Raw genomic sequence first — 15,557 nt, 5'->3', positions numbered from 1 at the left:
AAGTTTATAGAAATAGTTTTTTTTTTTTTGGTGAGAAAGAACCTTTGTTCTTTGTCTTTTTTTTTTTGTGTGAGTGAAGACTAACAAGTCTAACATGCCTTCAATTGATTTGCAAACGCTATATTGAGCATCTCTCCTACAAATTTCCGGACTTTGTTTATTTATTTTTCTCTATCAATTTTTTAGGAATGGATTTGAATTCAAATAGGGAAAAAATTTTAATATTTGAAAGGATTTGAATTTTTTTTTTTTAACTGGAGGTGTTTTATTCAAATGAAAAATGCAAAAAAAAAGGGGCTAAATTTTATAGAAAAATAAAATCAACATTAAAGAAAAAAAGTTCATTTTTCTTTTATAACTAGAGGTGTTTTATTCACATGATAAAGGAAGAAAGGGATAAATTTTAGGAAATAGTTTTTTTTTTTTCATTTTATTGAAAGAAACGAATTTAATATATATATATATATATATATATATATATATATATATATATATATATATATATAAAAGGGTTGGATTCAAGTTACATCTAGTATAACTTTAATGTTGCACCACTCAATATTTTTTAATTTGATGCAAATTTTGACAAATGTCACAAATCCAACGTTAGATTACATTATCTTTGTATATTCTCCATGCTTACAAAATTTAATGATGATCAAAGATCAATAGTCATGTCATCAATTAATTATTTAAGTTCAAGTTTTTGTAATTTAAAATTATACATAAAAGATAAGTTTATGGATCGAATGGTTAATTACACTTGATTGGCATGAAAAATGGCATGCATGTCAAGAACATATAATTCAACGGTGGGATTTTCAAAATATGAAATCAATAATAAGTTATTAGGTCGTGTAATGTTGCTTAGAGTTATACCAACTGTAACTTAAACCCAACCCGTGTGTGTGTATGTATATATTTGGAGTAATTACTTTTTTTTTTAGAAACTAAGTTCAATGTGAGGGAGAAAGAAGAAGCCCAAATTTTAAAAACATTGTATATGAGCTCATATCTCATGCGTCAAGCACATGAGACCAGCCTCTCACAAACAGCTGGGCCTCACACGTGTGGGACCCACCTGCCTGTGAGAGACAAGTTTCATGCGCCCAACGCATGAGAGATTTTTCCCATTATATATAAACCAAGTATGTTATACGTGGATTTGTGTAGTGTTCTACTTCTGTTAATTTATTTAATATAAATTCAAGTATGAAGATTTCTTTCATCTTTTGTCAATGATCATATGTCCAATGACATTTTTTTGAGCCTACCTGCTTGTGAGAGACTGATCTCATACGCCTGACGCATAAGAGATTTTTCCCATTATATATAAACCAAGCATGCTATACGTGGATTTGTGTAGTATTCTACTTCTATTAATCTATTTAATACAAATTCACGTGTGTCGGTCTCTTTCATCTTTTGTCAATGATCATATGTTCAATGACATTTTTTAAGGTCCACCTACTTGTGAGAGACTAGTTTCATATGCTTGATGCATGAGAAATTTTTCCCATTTATATAAACCAAGCCAGTGGAGTCCCTAGGAATTTTATCCAGAGGGTTCATTAAGAAATATAAGTTAAAACAAAATTTAATTAAAATAAATCTTGACTATATCGACTTACTAACAAAAAAACACGTAAATGCATAAAGTTTTACAATTTTTTTTCTACAAATTTTCATGTTTTGAATCATTACAAACCCTCTATATTTCCTAAAAATTAATTATATAAAGTTTATTTATGTTTGTACTATACATGCACACATTCACATACATCACAATTCACACACAAAAAAAAAGTTCATAATCAATATTAAACACACTCACACATATAATAAAAATTTATAATAAAATAGACACTCGCAACTCACAAATATTCATTTTTTATTCTTATAGTTGAAGATACCAAGATAGTCAGATAATTAACTAAGATAAGATGAGATTCATGAGAGAGAGATCTATATGATCTATTGTTTTGTTTTAAGATGGACTGATCTGTGTTGTTTTAGTTTTGGATTGGGTTGGCTTTGTTATTGTTTAATTTTGAGTTGGACTTATCTATGATTAGAGTGTGCAAAATTTAAGTCAGGGTGTTCAAAAATATTTTTTAAAGTAAAGTAAGCTAATAAAAAAATATATTTTTTATATATATAATATTTTTATTTTCAAGTCAGGGGGTTCATTTTGAACCCCCTGAACAACACTTATCGCCGCCCCTGAACCAAGCATGCTATACGTTGATTTGTGTAGGGTTCTACTTCTGTTAATCTATTTAACACAAATTCACGTATGAAAATTTCTTTCATCTTTTGTCAATGATCATATGTCCAATGACATTTTCTCCTTCTATAAAAGGATTAAATTTCCATCATTTTCAATGCATTATCTATCGACCCCATCCACTATACATTATTGGAAATATGACAACGGCCAGAAAGGTTAATAATGAAGTCATTAATTAATAGTTCTCTTTTTTGGTAGGATTTAATTAATAGTTCAAACTTTATAGTTAAAACATTTTACCTTTTGGGGTCTTTTTATTTGTTGCCTTTATTATGATTTTACTTTATTTTATCATTTGGGATTGGCCTAGTGCCTGTCTCTTCCTTTTGTCTTTGGGTTACGATGTGCATAAAAAAAGTAGCAGCCAGCCCAGCCAGCCAGCTAAAGAGTAAAGAGAGTTCCGGGCTTCCGCCAAAAACCATATTCAAATACTTTCAATTTCAAACCCCAATGGATAATAATAAAAAGTAAAAACAAACATAAAAATAAAAGGTAAAGCTAAAAGATAAAGTTGAAAGTATTGTAAATAAAATTAAAAGGTAGTTAAAATAGTACAGTATAACTCAAAACTAGTACTTAAAAAGTGTAATAAAACCCATAAATAATAGAAAAAATAAGTTGTATACTAACAAAAATAAGTTAAATAGTAAAAAGATTGGCTTTTTAAGCCAATGTCAAAGGCAATTTCAATTAATTGAAAAGTTTAAATATAATTATAAAAAAAAGGATGATACCCACCGGTTGCCATGACCTTGGCCATGTGCACGCGAGACTATGCATGCATCATGCCTAAAGAAGGTTATTTGTACATACTAGTGTCCATGGCTCTGACCATGTGTACCATGGGCTGTCACGACCTTGGCAGTGTGCACATAGGGCTGTCATGGGCATGCTAGCATGCCCAATAAGATTATTTGGCATGCCCACATGCTCGCTACATCATCTCACCCCACACTTTGGTCAAATTGGCTGGTGCCTTTTTGCAAAATTTTGTTCCTAAATTCATTCTAAGATTTTAGATAGAGTTTTTAGCAATCATTTCGGCATTCCGAGCGTTTTTTAATTTTTTTATAATGATTTTTCCTATTTTCAAGCTTCTAAAAATCATAATATATATGTTGTATATATGGAACACATAACTAACTTCATATTTTCAAAATCAAATTTCACAAATCATGTCCCAATAATAATTATGTCCACAACATTTTTATAACACCTTAGGGCCTGTTTGGTAAGAGGATTTTTGGTTTTTTTGTTTTTCAAAATAGTATGAAAACAATTTTCAAAAAAATAAAATTGAAACTAGTTTTCAAATAATAATTTTTACATTAACTTTGTTTGGCTCCCTTTTTTAAGAACAATTTTCAAAACATTGAAAATAAAAATAAAAAATGTTTGGGAGACCATTTCTATATTTAAGATTTCTTTAATTTTTTTTAAAAAGTAACATGTAGAATTTGTAGATTACTTTTTTCTTTGGATAATGATAAGGTAATAAAGCTTATGTACTTTTTTTTTAAAATTATTATTATAATGATAAATTTCAAATTTGAAGTGTGAGAATTTTTTTGTGACAAAAATAACCTCCTTAATTTAAGAGATAGAAGAGTTTGGATAAATCTATAGGATCCACTATTTTGAGTTTTTTAATTTATTTACAACTATGCCATTAAGAACATTTTCTATATTTTGAAAACATCCCTTAGCCGTTTTCAAAATCCTATTTTGAACAAGGAAAATAGGATGCGGTTTTTTGAACACTGTATTTAGAGAACATTAACTAAACAATAAATTTAAGTGCAGAACCCACTATTTTATAGATTTCAAAACAAAAAACTATATTTAAATAGCCTTATCAAACAAGCCCTAAGAAGTGCTATGTCTATAATATTTTTTATACCAAATTATAAGTGATAAGTTGTTACTGGGTATTACTAGTAAGTAAAAAAGTAATTTCAATGATAGGTTCAAATTAGAACCAATAATAAATAATAACTTATCACATATAATTTGTTACAAAAGTGTTATGAAAATATTATAAACATATTTATGTGTTAATTGTATTTTAAAAAAGGCTTAGAGAGTGTTTGGTACTGTTATTTAAACAGCAATTTTTAGTATTTAAACAATATTACACGTAATTTTACACACTTTTTTACTTACATATTTTTACAAAACAACAATAACATTACTATAAATTTCTTACAAAAACCGCGGTTAGCATCTATTATACACTTTCTGTTAGGTACAGAATTCAGTTTTTTTGAAAGTAGTCTATTTACCCCCAAAAAAAAAAAAATCATGATATCAATTCAAAAAAGAAATGGTGTACTATGTGTGGGCAACAAAGGAGTGAAAAGTGAAAACTAATAATAATTATCCTTTTCAAAAACACAATTCCAGTTGGGCATTGCATTAATAATTAGCGTATAAAAAAAAAGGCATTGACATTGACTAGAATTTAAAAAGAGTCAAACCAAGATAGACCCGAATATAAAAAGTAGTTGCACGTGTCAAACATGCCCATCGAAAATTCGAAATCACATACTCAGTGACCAACATTTCCTCCTCCGCTACAATCTCCACCACCACCACCACCACCACCGACGACACCACTCCCTTAAAAAGCTCCACCACTCTCAAATTCAAATTTACAAATATATAACTGCCATTAATCAGTTACTATAACTGAAAAACAAAGCAAAATAGCTTTCCTTATTTTTCTCCTCTACTTCTTTTCCATTTCTTTCACTACTCTCTTCACTCTCGTCTCTCTCACTCGTTCTTCAACCGCTTGTTCTTCTTCTTCTTCTTCGTCTTCGTTTGGTTCTTCTTCTTCTTCTAGGGTTTGCTCAATGGCTACTATGGAGAGTTTGATCGGTCTCGTCAATCGAATTCAAAGAGCTTGTACGGTTCTCGGCGATTACGGCGGTGACTCTGCTTTGCCTACTCTCTGGGAGGCTCTTCCTTCCGTCGTCGTCGTCGGTGGCCAGGTCTTCTCTCTATGTGCATGTATATGATTTTGCATGTGTGTTTGAGTGTTTGTGGTGGCTAATTTTGAAATATGCTTGGCTGTGTGAGTGTAGAGTTCGGGAAAGTCGTCGGTGTTGGAGAGCATTGTTGGCCGTGATTTTCTTCCCAGGGGATCAGGTTAGGGTTTTGTGTAATTCTTTACGCTTTTGTATTGTTTTTTTTTGAATTGTTGTAACTGTCTGTTTGGTTTATGAGAATTTGGAGGATAGGAAATGAAAGGAAAAACCGTTTGACTTAATGGTCAACTGACTAAGTCAAACTAATTTATTTGTTTTTTTTTTTCATTTTTTTTCAAAATTTATTTGTTCTTTTAAAACCTTAATTGTCCAATTACAAAACTTTTCCCTAGAAATTCTCAGCAATCAAACAGATTTAATTTGATTAATCTAATTTTTAGTTCCACTAAAGAAAAAAAAAAAATTTGAAGTTAATTTTGATGTTCTTTTGTAAGTAAAGGAAGAAAATTTTGTGTTATTTGATATCACACATTTTGGTGGGAATTTCAGGGATTGTTACAAGGAGGCCTTTAGTGTTGCAGCTGCAGAAGACGGAACAGGGGCTACAAGAGTATGCAGAGTTCCTTCACATGCCAAAGAAACGAGTTACCGATTTCTGTATGTCATTTGTTTTGCAAATGATGAGTTATGATTACACTATTTGATGTTTTTAGGTGGAGCTGTGATTTCTTTTGATCGAAATGATAGCACCATTTAAATGGATGGAGAAATCATAATTCTCTTTCTTGGTTATGTATTTTGCCTCATATTTGTGATCTTGTTTATCCTGGTGATTCTTGATTGTTTAACGTCTATTTTATTTCACAAAAGACGACGTTTTATCATTGGTAATTTTTGAAATCTACCCGAATTTTGCAATGTATGAAATTTCTGTAGAGGATGGAGTGTCTGAGTTGGTTTCTTTTATATTTTTCAAAATGAAGACTTTTTCTATTGCTTTTCTACTTCAGTGATCAATATGAATCATCACAATTCACAAGTAGTCAAGCACTATGGTTGTTAATTGAAAGCACAACCAATATATTTCTAATACCTAATTTGAGATTTCAAGAGTTTCAAAGCATATGATTTTAAGGAATCAAAATTTTTTAATCATGTAATCTTAAAGACCCATCGGTGTGTGAATAATTTAAAATAAAAGTAAGAGATAGAAACTTGTCTTGTTTAGCCAATTGGCAACCTCTAAGTCATAATTGCTTTCATTATAACTTTAAAGTTTTAACTCACCCAAAAAAAAACACATATTCTCATTGGTATTGAAAATCCTCTTTTTGTAATGGTTACATGCTAACATTTTCATGCAATAATTACAGAGTATAGTCATAATCTTTTGGCAATCTAACCTGATAATGTAATAGCTAGTTGGAAATCTCTCTAGTTTTTATACATTAGGCTCAAACCTTGCTTGAAAACATATGCTCAAGCTAAATATGTTGCTATAGTTACATATGTGCTCTATAATTCCTTGTTCGATTAACTTTTGAAACACACTTCTTGTGTGGGTTCTCTTGTTGTCACAAGAATTTGGGTACATGCTATAATTCTTAAACACTTACTTTACTTTGTATGTCGAAGTACAACTTGTTACTGTAGTTGCTACAACTACAAGCAAATTGAAATTTCTCTTTTTTTTTTAAAAATTTTTTTATGCACTATGCCCAAACCTTGCTTGCAAATGTATGATATGTATGATCAGAGCTTGTTATAGCAGTAAATACTGTAAGCTGTTTTAACTTGTCCTTTTTTACATTTTGAAATGGAAACCTAGGTTAACTGACTATCTTATTTTCTTACACAGCTATGGTTCGGAAGGAAATTCAAGATGAAACTGATAGAGTGACTGGGAAGTCAAAACAGATTTCTCCTGTTCCTATTCATCTCAGTATCTTCTCCCCAAATGGTAATGGAATCTAGACTGTGAGTTAGGACTCAAGATAATAAGATTTTCCTTGTGTTCTTTCATGCACAGTATTTTTAGGCTGCATTATTTTGATAAGTCTTTTTTGGCTGAATTATTAATGAATTTGTAGATCATTTTAAATTTTTTTAATGATTTGTAGTTTTGTTCAAATTGACAAGTATGCATCAGAGATGAGGATTGTAGCTTTGGTGTTATATTATTATTGTTGATTTCCTGGAGTGTATCAAATGCATTACTGTTTTACAGTATGTATTTTGCTAAAGTAGAACATTAGCAATGACCGTTGTGTCAGATGGCATCTGGAGGGCCCTGACATGCCTCCTGTCAATAATAAATCATATTTTCTTTGGTTGCTCTGCAAATTTCTTCCAGTCTTTTATGTGTACCAAGCAGCATGGGAGTGTTGTTATATTGGCTGGTGCATTATTGGTAGTCTTGTCTTGTTGATTGCAGTGCATTAAGAGGGCGTTTGGATAGGCAAACGTGCGTCCATGTCCAGATTTTTTTATTTTTTTTTACGCATGTTTGTTACTGTTCATTGGCCATGAACAGTAATTTTAGGTCAATGAACAGTAACTTTTGGCATGAACAGTGTTTTTTACCCATTTAAAAATTATTTTGCTACAGTGTTTTCAGTTTTCAGCAATAAGTTCTATTCAAACAGACCTTAAGTATCTTTTTTTATTTGCTTCACACATACGTTTCTCTTATGATATCTGTTTTTCTAGTGGTCTTTGAAATTTGAATCAATTCATCTTCTCCCCCTGTGGGTGGAGACTGAGGCCACTTGTTCAATCCTTGTTCAGATGCATTAGTCTTTTACCTATCAGAAAAAAGTAATAATTCTTTTACTTCTGCTTGGTTCTTGCTCATTTTTTGCACACATTTTGTAGAGCATTTTTTGCAATCCTTTACGTTATCTGATAAATTATGGTTTATGTTTTGGCAGTTGTCAACTTAACACTGATAGATTTGCCTGGTTTGACAAAGGTTGCCATAGGTATACTTCTTTAGGTCCCCCTTTGTCTCCTGTTAAGTTAGATTTATCCACATTGAATGTTTTATTTTTATTTATTAATTTTATAAACTAGAGATGTTTTGTTATTTCCAGAGGGACAGCCAGAGAGTATTGTTCAAGACATTGAAAACATGGTTCGTTCATATGTTGAGAAGGTAAAAGAAAGGATTTCTGTTTCCCTTTTTATTTTTTCATTTTATATAAAGGTTACGATCTAATTGGCAACATTCTTATTAATGATATCATAACTCATTAATTTATGCATGTATTGCATATAATTTTCGAATAGAAGTCATCAAGTTAGAAGAATACAATCTGTGGCACTGTTCTTTAATCTCTATTGAATTCTGGTAGATTGTTCTTTAGTGTATTATACATTTATTCTCTTATGTGTCAATTACATAATGGGCAACCTCAGATCATTGAGATACATATCAAGAAGTCAGGGAAGAAGCTATCATGAAGGACAGACATTTATTAAGTATTGGTATGCTAATGCTTATTTGGCAAAGAACCCGCTCCTTTATCTTCTGTCTGTCAAGTACCAACTTGATAACTAGTTATGTTGCCCTTGAACACATTTTACTTAAGGAACTGAAGAAATCTTATTAATTTGTTTATGTTTTTTGGGAGGACTGTAATCAAACGGTCTCATCAACGAAAGATAGAAGGTGAAGAGTTTTTCTTTACTAGTCTCTTATATTATATAAGGTTTGTATGTGCAGTACTGATTCGTCTCTCACTTAATTTTGATAATCCTTCCAATTGCAACTGTTTTTGGATTTGGCAGAGAACTTCCATCGAAGTTAAGTCATGTACTATGCAGACAATCTCCCAAAATTTGATTAGATTTGGTAGTTCCACTTTTACAGATTTTTTGTTGATTTTTGCGCCATGATCTCTTCTTATATATTAAAACAAAAACTTTTGTTTCACTATCTAATATTATGTTCCATATCTTGGCTTTGTTTTGGTTCAAGCTTATGCATTTAAATTCATTGGTTATATCTGCAATCTGTTGTAGCTATTGGTTCTTTACAAGCTTTTTCAACATTTATGTTTTTTTGGATTACAGCCAAATTGCATCATTTTGGCCATAACTCCAGCAAATCAAGATATTGCAACATCTGATGCTATCAAGATTGCTAGAGAAGTTGATCCAACAGGTTACTTTTTGTACACTGTTTCTACTCTTTTATCTCAATTCTACAGGCACACATGTCTCTGTTTTTTATAATATTCTTTCATGACTCCTCATAAATATAAGTTTAGGAATTTTCCTTAATATAGAGATTATGTGTTTTATTTTTAGGTGAAAGAACATTTGGTGTTTTGACGAAGCTTGATTTGATGGATAAAGGAACAAATGCATTGGAAGTAAGAATTTTGTCTTTTCGCTTCCGATATGTTCAGCACTAAAATCTTGACAACTTAAAATTTCAGTTGGAGGCTATATGATGCTTATAATTGCATCTCACCTATCAAATCATTTTATTTTGAAGATATTCTATGCTCAATTTGCATTATGTACAACCCGACAAGCCCTCTTTGAAAAGTTGATGTAGAATAACCATCAGGCAATTCTTTGATTATATTTTGTATACATTAAAAGAAAATATTTGATTGACCAGAAAATGACAAAATATGGTCTTATATTTACTAGCTTTCAAACAAACAATATTCATGAAAAAAGTGTGTGTTGTCAGAAAGGCAGAGTACTCACTGTTCAATGTGAACTTCTGACATCACTACGAGTGTGTTTGGGCACCCCATGAACAAATAGTTAACATTTATTTGTTGTACAGTATTTGGCAGTGCAAATCTGCCCTTGAATGTTGCCCATTTAGAAAGCAATAGTGCAAACAATAAAGAAGTTATTCCTTCCTCCCTACCTCTTCTTTTCAAGGATAACATGGTCATAAGAACAACTCAATTTCAGATGGATTCTTTCTGATGCAACATAAAATAAGTGCATTTGTTAAATTTATTTGTGTCTAGCAATGCCCTAAGTAAATATATTATTTTGTCAAAATCTACCAGTAAGCTGATTGTCTAAGTGGTCATTCATTTGAACAAGACTTAAGTATAGTATTTAGGTGCTATTTTTTAGGTTTCCCTCCTAAGGTTCTGCCACGTGGATTTTTTCTCATGAGATGGAGGTGTATTTTTTAGTTAAGTAGTTACATGGTTGAGTCTTAAGAGGGGAATATAAGAACAACACCTAAGGTACTGTACCTAAGTTTTGTCCATTCATTTATAGTAGTTCCTTGCATGATCATGTAGTAACATTAAAAAAGAAGAAATGAAAATGAAGGATTTCCAACCATTTAGATCTACTTTATTGTGTTCTTAGGAGATTTTTGTTTTTGGTATTAGTAGAAAATTGCGTGTTGATTGTTTTCCTGGTACTTTTGCACACCACTCATTTTCGTTCTTTGCTTTGGCAATTGCAAACTTCTGTTCCTACTGCATTTTGTAAATTACACTAGTCTTCCACCAATGCAGAAAAGTTATATCCTCTATTCCTCTTGATATCATTTTTTTCCTGTTTTATTTTCAAGGTTCTTGAAGGAAGATCTTATCGGCTTCAACACCCTTGGGTTGGAATTGTAAACCGTTCACAAGCTGATATAAATAAAAATGTTGACATGATTGTTGCTAGGCAGAGGGAGCACGAGTTCTTTGCCACAAGTCCTGATTATGGACACTTATCCAGCAAAATGGGTTCTGAATATCTTGCAAAACTTCTTTCAAAGGTTTTATTTATTGTACTTATTTTTCATTTATAATGTGATGACTCTTTTTGTACTTTTATTTTCATTTTACTCTATATAGGATGGCTGCTCACATTTTGAAATTGTCTTTGTTTCAGCATTTAGAATCAGTAATTAAAGCTCGCATACCAGGCATTGCATCATTGATTAACAGAAGCATTGATGAACTTGAAGCAGAGTTAGACCATCTTGGTAGGCCTGTTGCTATTGATTCTGGGGTGAGGAATTTACATTTATGTTATTTATTCTTTTTATTTATAATTATCCTTTTGGATTTTGACTGCAATTGTTTTGATAATGTATATCAGGCCCAGTTGTATACTATCCTAGAGTTATGTCGTGCGTTTGACCAAATATTCAAGGAGCATTTAGATGGAGGGTAATGTATTATTCTCTGTTTACTATCTCTTCCATTTATTTTAAATCCCATCTGACCTGCTAGGTCAGAGCCAAACTATGATGCATTTCATGATTCTATCGGCAAGAAATAGATTAACTTAGATGTCTGTGTTCATTTGTGACTGAAAGCATGCTGATGTTTTTAAAGGATTTTGGTCAAAGTATTCTTGTGCAGTTTATGTTTTATATTATCTTTTACTTCATGCTTCATAAATTTTATAAATGTTTCCTTTAAACTAGCAATTTTTTTGAATAGATTATACTTTGAAAAACCGTTTTCCTCACAAGCATAAGCAATTCAATTCTTGTATAAAAATGGCTTGTTTGCTTTATTATGTATATGATTAGATAAAGTTGACCTCTGATCATTAATTGTGATTCTTCTTCTAGTAGGCGCTACATGCCTGGTATTATTATCTAAGTATGGCAAGTGCATATAATAAATCAAGTATTTGTAATCATATATTTATTCCTTCTTACATTACTTTGCTAAAATCTCAGTCGACCTGGTGGTGATCGTATATATGGAGTTTTTGACTATCAGCTGCCTGCTGCTTTGAAGAAGCTTCCATTAGATCGTTATCTTTCACTGCAGAATGTAAGAAAAGTGATTTCAGAGGCAGATGGGTACCAACCTCATCTAATTGCACCTGAGCAAGGCTATCGACGCCTCATTGATGGTGCACTTAATTACTTCAGAGGACCAGCAGATGCTTCTGTAGATGCTGTAAGTGCTTTTTTTCTATACATGAAGTACGGAGTTCCTTTTTATTCTTTTGAGGGGTGGGGTGGGGTGGTATTGGGGGAAGTCATAGAAATCTCAAATCACCTATGTAAGACATCTTCTCTGCTATTTTCCTCCCATTTTTGGAAGATTAAAAATGGTGGGTCCAGATAGAAAATAATCATCTGTTCTTTTTTTCCCTTCTACTTTTCTACTCAACTAAAGAACAGAAAATATCAATCCATCTTCCATTATATCTCCTCAGTTTTCGACCCTACTCATGCACTCTGAAGCAATTAATATTTAACTAACGTGTTAACAAAGGTTTTCTTACATGCTGCAGAAAGTGTATCTTCTTGTTTCTAGTGCTATGAAAAACAAAACTGAATGTTTTATTGCATGCTATTTCATACTTTTAACAACACTAACATTGCACCTGTAATTTTTTTTTTTTTTGAGTATATGGTATTGCAGGTTCACTTCATATTGAAGGAACTTGTTAGAAGGTCAATTGCAGAAACTCAGGTTTGATATCAGAGTTTACCAGTTCCATAATATCGACAATTTACTGCAAATGCAATATCTAAGTTGATGTTTTGGAATGGAACAGGAGTTGAAGCGTTTTCCAACCCTTCAAGCTGAAATAGCTGCAGCTGCAAGTGAAGCATTGGAGAGATTCAGGGAAGACAGTAAGAAGACTACTCTACGTTTGGTGGAAATGGAATCTTCATACCTGACTGTGGATTTCTTCAGGAGACTTCCTCAGGAAGCGGAGAAGGGAGGAAATCCAGTTGTTTCCTCTGCAGACCGATATACAGAAGGGCACTTCCGCCGGATAGGATCAAATATTTTCTCTTATATTGGGATGGTATCAGATACACTGAAGAATACCATACCAAAGGCTGTGGTTCATTGTCAAGTGAGGGAGGCCAAGCGGTCTTTACTCAATCATTTTTATACACAAGTGGGCAAAAAAGAGGTACCAAACAACACCCCCCCACCCCCACCCCCACCCCCCTCTCGTTAGATTTGATTTCAATCCTATTTGAAGCCAGAATATTGTGAATTTATAATGAGGCATTTGAATAGATTACAGTTTCCCTAGTTTTTCTCCTAGTCTAATCTGGAATCACACATAGATGTGCCTGATATGATACGATCATATAACTGATCCAGAGTTGCTTAATGTAAAATTATCATCTTTGATCAAACCCAGACAAATACAATACAGTTCAGATCTGAATGCATGCCCATTATTCATCCTTCTGCTTGTCACTAAAAAAAAAATGAATTGACGAGATTGTGCATGGATGGCATCTAGATTATGCTAATCTTAGTACTATTACTAAATTGCGAGGGAATTGTAAAAGGAGTACTGTTAGCATTTTACTGAGTTTGTTGTTCATTCTGTAGGCCAAGCAACTTGCAGAATTGTTGGATGAAGACCCTGCATTGATGAATAGGAGGCAGCAATGTGCAAAGCGGCTTGAGTTATACAAGTCTGCAAGGGATGAGATTGATTCGGTCTCATGGTCCAGATGAGGTGAATTGTGAATGCGTGTTAAGAAAAATTTTTGTATAAAATCTATAATAGCAGTGAGGGACATGCTAAGAATGAATAGGCTATGGTTTTCTCTGCTGTCTTTATTATTTTTATTTTTATTTTTTCACAAATGTAGATGTGATATATCTGTATTATTGAAATGCTGGGTTTTTAGTTGATCGTGATTCTCTTAAGTTTGATCATCTTCAAGTTTGCTAGCTGTAACATTGATTTGTATAGGTTTCTAGAAGATTGCATATATATTCCATCATCCTTTGCGTTGCTGATTTGATTCTGGTAACCATACATGATGGAAAATTGAATGTCAAATTTTAAGTTCATTGGATCAGATGGCAATTTCTAGTGATACGCGGTGGACTGATATTTGATAGTGTAATTCCAAGATCTAGTGATTTCAGGGGCGGCGCTATGTGTTAATCAGGTGGTGACCACCCTGACCTGAAAAAAAAAAATTATATACCTTAAAAATATTGATTTTAAATTAATATAGGTTATTAACCACTCTAGGGAACAAAAAAAAAAAAAATTGACCACCCTAAATAAAATTTTGAGCCATTAAAAATAAAAATTGCTCTCCAAAATTTTGTTTAGTTGAAGGTTGAACTGCTCAACTCAAACAAATACAATTTCATCAGTCCAAACAATAATACAAATCAACCATTTTTGAATTTAAGATCTCATTTTCTTCACGCCCGTGATTTAGGTTTCAATTCCTAAAATACCCTCAAACATTTGGCGGAGAACGTCGATGTAACAAAAAAAAAAAAAAAATTGGTGGTCGTTTGGCACATTGGGCAGGAGGTTTCTACGCTTGATATAACCAAAACAAGGAAAAAGCATTGAAACAAATCACGTTGGACACAAATGCTCATATCTCACCTCCCCTAAAAAACAAATAGAAAAAATCAATGCTTGAGCCTTGAAGTGAATATATTGACAATATTATATACAATTTAAAGCATTTGTTTGCAATTAAAAAAAAATGACTAGAAGTAAATACATTTTTTTTTAAATGAAAAAATAATCTTTCATAGCACATTAAGTCCTTTTTAGTAATTTGCATTGAAACATCAATTTTAGATAATAGTTCAATTGTTAAACTGCAATTTTATTAAATTTGTGTTTTCAAAAGGAAAATTTTTAAATCACCTTATTTTTTAAACGCATTTTTTCAAACAGGAATTTGTTGGATTTATGTAATACATTTTGTAGATACGCATATATACTAAAATAAAGTTGAATATTTTATTAAACATGATTAATATAATGGTTGAATGCCTAAATTGAATTTGTTGAATGAATTTACAGTTTATCCTTCATTATTTTGCTAGTACTATGGAAATTTTTTTTATAAGAAAATTACTTGTATTGCAAGATTTATCTTCTAAGCAAAGTAATCTTCTTTTGAACTCTAGGTTATGAGAAAATGTCTTATCATTTCATTCTAATGGTCAAGATGAAATAAGAAGAGCATATTTATAAAAAAGTCATTGTCAACCTTTTGGTCATGATTTCCCTAAAAAAGAAATTAGTGAAATATTGCGTCGCTTTAATCCTGATTGGTTTAAAGAATACAAAAATTAGTTGGAAAAGATAATAAAAAATAATATAATATTTTATAAAATAATTTTTATTCATTACCTTTGGGCCTTAATTAAAATTTGAACATTATAAGACAAACAAACAAAGCATCCTATTAGCCAATAGAAGGTCTTTTTTTTTCCTAGGTAAGTGGCATTTTCTAAAATTGTTTTTTCAATATTATAAGAAAAATAAGTACAGTATATTCTTTTCTTCCATTTGGGAGACTTAAGTCA

General features: G+C 31.6%; 1 protein-coding gene across 1 annotated transcript; it reads left to right on the top strand.

Annotated features, from left to right (window-relative positions):
- The first annotated feature begins 4,811 nt into the window (after positions 1–4,811).
- LOC142611740 (phragmoplastin DRP1E-like) lies at positions 4,812–13,944 on the top strand. The gene is made up of 15 exons (XM_075783859.1): positions 4,812–5,283; positions 5,377–5,440; positions 5,830–5,937; positions 7,139–7,240; positions 8,211–8,261; positions 8,373–8,434; positions 9,355–9,445; positions 9,592–9,656; positions 10,841–11,035; positions 11,152–11,271; positions 11,362–11,432; positions 11,954–12,179; positions 12,651–12,701; positions 12,787–13,155; positions 13,590–13,944. Exons 1-15 carry the CDS (start codon positions 5,146–5,148, stop codon positions 13,716–13,718), a joined length of 1,842 nt encoding a protein of 613 aa, XP_075639974.1. The 5' UTR covers positions 4,812–5,145; the 3' UTR covers positions 13,719–13,944.
- The last annotated feature ends 1,613 nt before the right edge of the window (positions 13,945–15,557 follow it).

The sequence above is a fragment of the Castanea sativa genome, chromosome 10 (genome assembly GCF_040712315.1).
Source record: "Castanea sativa cultivar Marrone di Chiusa Pesio chromosome 10, ASM4071231v1".
Classification (NCBI taxonomy): Eukaryota; Viridiplantae; Streptophyta; class Magnoliopsida; order Fagales; family Fagaceae; genus Castanea; species Castanea sativa.
This window is presented reverse-complemented; position numbering and strand designations above follow the sequence as displayed.